This window comes from Austrofundulus limnaeus, unplaced genomic scaffold (assembly GCF_001266775.1).
Source record: "Austrofundulus limnaeus strain Quisiro unplaced genomic scaffold, Austrofundulus_limnaeus-1.0 Scaffold96, whole genome shotgun sequence".
In the NCBI taxonomy this organism is placed as follows: domain Eukaryota; kingdom Metazoa; phylum Chordata; class Actinopteri; order Cyprinodontiformes; family Rivulidae; genus Austrofundulus; species Austrofundulus limnaeus.
Genome location: NW_013952498.1, coordinates 594,377 through 602,231, shown reverse-complemented (window position 1 = coordinate 602,231; position 7,855 = coordinate 594,377). Strand labels below are relative to the sequence as shown.

Here is a 7,855-nt window from a genome sequence, read left to right as displayed (position 1 = left end):
CTTCAGCGTTGGCTGCGATTTTGAAGCTGAAATCGCGTTCGGTGTGAACGCACCATTAGGTTTGGAAGCCAGGGTATGATCAGCAGGATCCAACAGAGGCTTCTCTGCGAGGCTGACAGTGTCATCAGTACAAGTAGACAGGGGTTGTTTAACATCAGCAACAGTTAGCTTTAGCCCAGTGAAACTTTCCTTCATTACAGATGAGCTAAAAGCTATAATTCTACTTTGAAGGAGAGCAGTTCTGATTTAATGGAGGAAAGACTTTCACCAAGGACTGCAGTGTGGCCACATGGTCCTCACAGAGAGCTGAAAGCAGCTCCCTTTTGAGAACGCCCACATTGCTAATTATGGCGGCCTGGGCTGCAGTTGCAGACACAGGAGAGGTGGGGGGAGACCAGCACAGGTCGAGGTCTGGAGCTCGTCAGAAGCAGACCGCAGGTGAGGCTGGACTGAGTTCTCTCCTGTAGTCAGCATTTTAATGGCCAAAACAAAGTATGTTAAGAGGACTTGAACATCTCTTTAAGTCAAAACAGAGAAAAAGTGCCCAATAATGTTTGGGGGGGAAAAGAGCCAATCCTGCAGGAGCTCACCAAAACTCTACTCACACCACACAGCCATTAGTCCCGGGCTATTCTCAGCATGACGTAGCCTTTATCTCTCCTGCAGGCGGTTCTGACAACCATCTGATCCTGCTGGATCTGCGTAATAAAGGAACTGACGGCGGTCGAGCTGAGAAGGTCCTGGAGGCCTGTGCCATTGCTTGCAACAAGAACACCTGTCCAGGTGACATGTGACAGTTTAACTATAAAATATTATAGAATACAGAGAAGTCTGGACACACTTACTGTAATTCTCTCCAGTTAATCAGGTGGTGGTTCTCATTATTTGACAGTGAAGGATTTTTCTTGTCTTATAGAGCCATTGTTAATTTATTAAAACTTTTTTTTAATACAGGAGATAAGAGCGCTCTGCGACCCAGTGGTCTGAGGTTTGGTTCTCCAGCTCTGACCTCCAGAAGCCTGGTGCAGGAAGACTTCAAGAAAGTTGCTCACTTCATTCACAGAGGTAACTTTWAAAAAASSTGTATTTTTATTTGTAYACCCATATGTGTGTCAGACCAAATGACTTTAAAATATCAGTTAATATGAATTCTTTATAAGCAAATCTGAACTCCATGTTCTCTCTTCTCCTGCAGGTATTGAGCTGACTCTGGAGGTGCAGAGAAGCCTGGATCCTAAGGCCCCTCTGAAGGAGTTCCTCCAGGCCTTGGCTCAGGGGGAGAAGTTCCAGCAGCGGGTGGCTGAGATCAGGGCTGAGGTTGAGGCCTTTGCTGGGCAGTTCCCCATGCCTGGTCTGCCTGAGCTGTAGAGAGTTCAGACTGTAAACAGCTGGAGGAGAGGACTCTACAGAACAAACACTACTGCTGCTGTGAGCTTTGAGGGTCAAATCTGTCACTTCTGATGGACACTTCTGCTGCCTTTTAAATCATTCTGTCACTGACACATTTTAACTTGATACAGATTTTATTTTATTTTTTTTCAAATGGAGAGAAATATAATTTCAGATTGATGAAGTTTTATTTGGTAATGTTACAAAATGTTGCTGTTTTAAACAGCTTTCCCCTCTGGAGCTTCTTTCTTAAATGTTACAATCAAAATATTGGCTTTAATGTTGCATTCATTCATTTCTCTTAAATTCAATTCACAATTCCAAGTTTCCAACTTGTAAAGCAATAAATAAACCAGTTTTGTTACATTCATTTGATGTAACAAAAAAATTAATACTGTTGGATTATATTTATTTATTCTGGTTGAAAACATACAGATATACTTGTTTAAACAATTTACTTTACAATTGCTATCTAACAGGATTTCTTTTACATTTATAAACAATTTTTGTATTAGTCAATAAGATACTTTACATAACTTGTTACTCCAGATTTGTTGTGGAAAATCACTCCAGCTGTTACCATTTAACTACTTCCTAGAATCGTTTTGAAGCTAARCTGAAGTTCTGCTCTGTAAACTTCATCAGTTTTCTTAACTTGCTCATTCCCGCCATCTGCAGATTCAGGCACCAATTCTTATACAAAAATTGCAACTTTACCCAGCAGATAAGCAAAGGAGGCCCAGATAAGAACAATTTACAACTGAAATGTATTTTAAATTTATTCTATGCATAAGCCATTTCAGTGACACTCAGCTCAGAAGTATTGCAGGATGAACAGCCTGTGGCATACAGATCGAGGCCTTCACCAGCTGTCAACAGAGATATGCAGAGTGAAAAAGACTGGCTGAGTACTGGCTCTAAAAGCTATGGAGTCTGGCACAAAAAGAACATATTACAGATTAGACAGACCCACCACTTGTGGATAAATCTCAGATGGACGAGACTCAATAGTGAACCCTATCTATTAACTTGAACTGAATAAGTTGCAACATTTAATAAGGCGTACTGTAACAAACGTTTTTTTTCTCCCACTGTTTATCTGAAAAAATTTATACTCAACTCCTGTTCCCAAGTTCTCATTTTAATCACTGAAATAAGTTGTTTGTATATTAAAGGGGGTATTATGTATTTTCCAGGCACATTCAATTCTATACCACAATCAAATAATATTACCTCCAGTTTTTAGGAAAATGCTGTATACAGTGGGTACGGAAAGTATTCAGACCCCTTTAAAATTTTCACTCTTTGTTTCATTGCAACCATTAGCTAAAATCAAAAACGTTCATTTTATTTATCATTAACGTACAATCAGCACTCCATCTTGACGGAAAAAAAATGAAAAACTGAAAAATCACACAGTCATAAGTATTCAGACCCTTTGTTATGACACTCATATTTAACTCACATGGTGTCCATTTCCTTCTGATCCTCCTCGAGATGGTTGTGTTCCTTCATTGGAGTCCAGCTGTATTTAAATTGATAGAACTTGGTTAGGAAAGGCACACACCTGTCTATATAAGACCTCACAGTGCATGTCAGAGCAATGAGAATCATGAGGTCAAAGGAACTGCCCCAGGAGCTCAGAGACAGAATTGTGGCAAGGGCAAGGCACAGATCTGGCTATTTCTGCAGCGCTCAAGGTTCCTAAGAGCACAGTGGCCTCCATAATCCTTAAATGGAAGAAGTTTGGGATAACCAGAACTCTTCCTAGACCTTGTGGTCCAGCCAAACTTAGCAATCGTGGGAGAAGAGCCATGGTGAGAGAGATAAAGAAGAACTCAAAGATCACTGTGGCTGAGCTCCAGATGGGAGAGAGCTCCACAAAGTCAACTATCGCTGCAGCCCGAAGTCTGGGCCTTTGTGGCAGAGTGGCCCGACGGAAGCCTCTCCTCAATGCAAGACATGAAAGCCCTCATAGAGTTAGCCAAAAAACACATGAAGGACTCCCAGACTATGAGAAACAAGATTCTCTGGTCTCATGAGACAAAGATTGAACTTTTTGGCGTTAATTCTAAGCAGTATGTGTGGAGGAAAATCAGGCACTGCTCATCACCAGCCCAAAACAATCCCATCAGTGAAACATGGTAGTGGCAGCATCATGCTGTGGGTGTTTTTCAGCTGCAGGGACAGGTTGACTGGTTGCAATTAAAGGAAAGATGAATGCAGCCAAGTACACAGATATCCTGGAAGAAAACCTCTTCCAGAGAGCTCTGGATCATCAGACTGGGCCGAAGGTTCACCCTCCAACAAGACAATGACCCTAAGCACACAGCTAAAATAACAAAGGAGTGGCTTCGGAACAATTCTGTGATCATTCTTGACTGGCCCAGCCAGAGCCTTGACCAAAATCTAACTGATCATCTCTGGAGAGACCCGAAAATGGCTATCTACTATCCAACCTGACAGAACTGGAGGATCTGCAAGGAAGAATGGCAGAGGATCCCCAAATCCAGGTGTGGGAAAACTTGTTGCATCATTCCTAAGAAGACTCGTGGCGGTACTAGCTCAAAGGGTGCTTCTACTCGGTACAGCAAAGTGTCTGAATACTTAGGACCATATGATATTTCAGTTTTTCTTAAATAAATTTACAAACGTTTATAAATTTCTGGGTTTTTTTCTGTCAAGATTGGGTGCTGAGTACATTAATGATAAATAAAATGGAATTTTTTGATTTTAGCAAATGACAATGAAATAAACAGTAAAAAATAAAGGGGTCTGAATATCTCCCGTACTCACTGTGTTTCAATAATAAATTTGACTTCATATCATTGTTCCATCTAAATATTTTTGAAAATTTCCTCTGTCTCTTTAAGAACCTCCTACCATTTCTGACACTCCCACTTCAACACGTCTTCACAACAATGCTTCAGGGGAGGGGTGCTCTGAGGGGTGGGAGCTCGGCTGCAGACTGAGCTTCAGGGAGGAGCTTTGTACAAAGAGGTGGTGCTTTGTACCAGGAAGTGTTTAGGTAGCTCCACATGACTACAGGAGATTCAAGGATTTCTCAAACATGCATTAACGAGTCAAAGCAACACTGGAGATGTTTTTGATGAGGGAATGACTATAACATGAAAGCTAAAAAAAAGGCAAATTTGCATAATACTGCCCTTATAACAGTTTTTCTTCACATAGTACTTAAGTATTCTAGGTGATGTATTTTGTCTTTTGGTAAATAGACTGAACTTATACAGTGCTTTATCAAGTCCCTCCGGATCCCAAAGTGCTTTACACTTAGACATTCACCCATTCACTCACACATTCACACTGATGGTTCACACATTAAAAATAAGAACTTCCATTTTGAAATAATTGGTTTTATGCTCTGAAGACAGACGTATGGCCTAAAGAAATATGTTTGATTGTTCTTTTGGCGTTATGTCTCTTTCACACAATCATGATATTTATGTACACACAGCAATAACAATAATAAGAATTTATTCATAATTTTGTATTGTGCTTTGAGTACATACGTGCACACATACAGTGTGCGTACATATACTGTATATTAATGTAATACATACTGTAATTTCATTGTGCTCTGTTCGATGACAACACACACACACACACACACACACACACACACATACACACACACACACACACACATCCCTGTACTTGCATCAAACTGAGGGCATTGTATTGACTTCCATTCATTTTTGTAACTGTATTTTTGCCTGACATTTTCCTTAAAATTAACCATTAGTGGTCTATAGCCAGGGTTGCACATAAATTTTTGGTCTGGTTCTCAGGGGAGAAACTAGGGTTGTTGCTTGGTGCTCACTCATATTTTCCTTCACTCATTTAACACATTTATCTGGAGGGGCGTCAGGTCATCTAACGTCCCCCCGTTCTGTTTTATGACTCCCATCAGCTGCAACGTCTCAGGACATGATGCCAAATCAGTCCAACAAGTTTTTTTATTTATTCTTTTACTCTGCATAAATTTTGTAAACTACCTAAGTGTCCAAGGGGCTGGGTGTATGTCGTATAAACATCACAAACTAAACATTTCATGGTTAAATGTCTTTTAGACTACACATGTCCCTCAGATGGACAACTCCTGTTTGGTCTTCTGCCTTGGTTAAAACAGCTTTCCACACTTCAGACCAAGTAGCAAATATCTGTCTTTTGCACAGAGCAAAATAACTTAAAACATACAAATGTTTTATGTGTTAGACTGATTTATTTTTTAAAACTCTATTTTATTAAAAAATATTATATTCTTTAGATGGTTTCAGCTCATGTTTTTATTTATTCTTCATATTTGATTATTTAATAAATTACATTTATCTCAGAAAAGCTGTATCACAGTATGGTCCTAAATATAAACAAGTTTAGCTAATCAAGAACCTTGTTTTTTATATAAAATTGTGAATGAAATTTGTGGATCTTTATGATAAATTAAAATAACATTTAAAACTCTTTCACCTAGAGAACATGGCAAGTTTTTTTTTATTTTTTTAATATATATAATGTTTTTGACTGGGGTATTAAACAGAGAATCATCTTTGTTTTAATATGGGGCAAACAAATGTTCTGTTAGTTAATGTGGTTTAATTAGAAAAACTCAGTGAATCTCACAAAGACTCTCTCATACAGCAGTCTCTCAGGAGGAGAGTTTAGTCACTCACACAGAGTTGGACAGATCTGTTTGATAACAACATTCTGAACATATATTTAATATAAAGTTAGGTTTTACAGACCAAAGTCTCTGGTAGTTCAGGAGCAAAGTGCAGGAGGAGAGGAGAAGCCAGGCCTGATCGCGTAGCTGCAGCAGCTGGAGTCGAGCAAGTCCGCTGCTTCAACTAAAATTACTCTCACTGAAAGTCCCGCCCTGCTCTGCTCTGATTGGATAAAACGGCTCTGGACGTCGTCTGATTTGTTGAAGGCAGTGTCCGTTTAATCCTTATATCAGGGTCCAGCTGTGGCGCACCGAACGATCCATTCACACCAGTGCCGCTGGATTCTTTTTCATTGGTCGCCTTTGCGACCAAAATGGTTGCACTCTAGAGCCCTGCTAACTGTTATTTTGACAGACAACCAGGTACAATCTTAGGTATGGAAGGGAGCTTTATGACGTCATCTGGTGCACTTTTTCCTTTTTTTGACCTTTTTTTTTAATACAATATAGTCATTTCTGCATTTGTTGAGGAGGTCACCTCCTAATAAATGTACTTACAGAAAATCTAACTGTTCATTTTAAATCAATACTTTTACTTTTAATACTTAAGTACAAAAAATATCAGGCTTTTACTCAAGTAATATTACTAAAGCAGACTTTAACTTTTACCAAAGTAATTTTTTGATAAGATACTTGTACTTTTACTCAAGTATCACTTCGTGGTACTTTATACAACACTGTTCTTCAGTGCGTTAGTTCTTTTGAATTAGGGGACCTAAATATTTGAGTTAGTACTTTAGGGTTAGTGCAACTGATATTTAGATTAGTGCTGCCCACTACTGTTTGTTACTGTTGGGAAAAATGGGAGGAAAAAATAAGCTTTTTTACACAAAGAAAACAGGAAAGCTAAATCACAGTAAAAACATTACAATGTATTTTACTGCCCAAATATCCTGAATCATTTTACAAAAGTAAATGAATCAATAAACAAATAAATCAATAGGCAGAGAGCATTAATGTTAAGTTAATTAAAGTTATGCCCTTGGACACAGGTAAAGGGCTGTGAAATTAACCGAGTTAACTCTGATTCATTTTAGTGCTGCATGGGCATAGATTAAAAATTTTAATTGCGATTAATCACGATTAAAATTTACAACCACTTTACTGTGGCTGAACATGTAGCTTTGTATACTGCAATGCACTCAGTGCATGCCAGGTCATGTTTGTAAATGAGAAGTGGTTCTCAAACAGCTTACCTGGATAAATAAAGGTTAAATAAAATAAATAAATAAACTCCATGTATAACATATTATGTACAGTTTTTTTCCTTTTGTCTACTTATGGTTTATTTTATTTTATTTTATTTAAGTTTTGCTGACAACTGTGACCTTATCTATCTTTCATTCCTCATGTAGAACTCATTTGGAATGAAAATCCTTGAATTCTTGATTTAACCTCATTATTCTGTACAAAATTTAATTGACTCAAACATGTTTGGAGCATTTTAGGTCCTGTTTTATATTCAAAAAATCATGTCTAAGCATCAATTTTGTCTTCTAAATAAAAACATTAAAACGAATTAATAACCCAAGTAATTTATTTTACCAATATGCAATAGAAATGTATATTAAATTTAAGATTAATCACGATTAATTCACAGCTACTTTGGGATTAATCAGATTAAAATAATCATTTGACAGCCCTAGTAGAAACCTAATCGCAGTGGTGATCGATTTGTCGGTGATCCTTTAGTTTTGTCTGAATCCGTTCGCTCTGCGATCAGTG

General features: G+C 38.2%; 1 protein-coding gene across 1 annotated transcript in view; it reads left to right on the top strand.

Annotated features, from left to right (window-relative positions):
* shmt1 (serine hydroxymethyltransferase 1 (soluble)) overlaps positions 1–1,781 on the top strand; it is a gene marked incomplete in the record, with an annotated part of 6,235 nt that extends 4,454 nt beyond the window's left edge. Inside the window, 3 exon segments of the mRNA XM_014012880.1 lie at positions 667–783; positions 955–1,065; positions 1,196–1,781. Of these exon segments, the coding sequence (XP_013868334.1) occupies positions 667–783; positions 955–1,065; positions 1,196–1,368 (401 nt within the window).
* Positions 1,782–7,855: the final 6,074 nt, after the last annotated feature.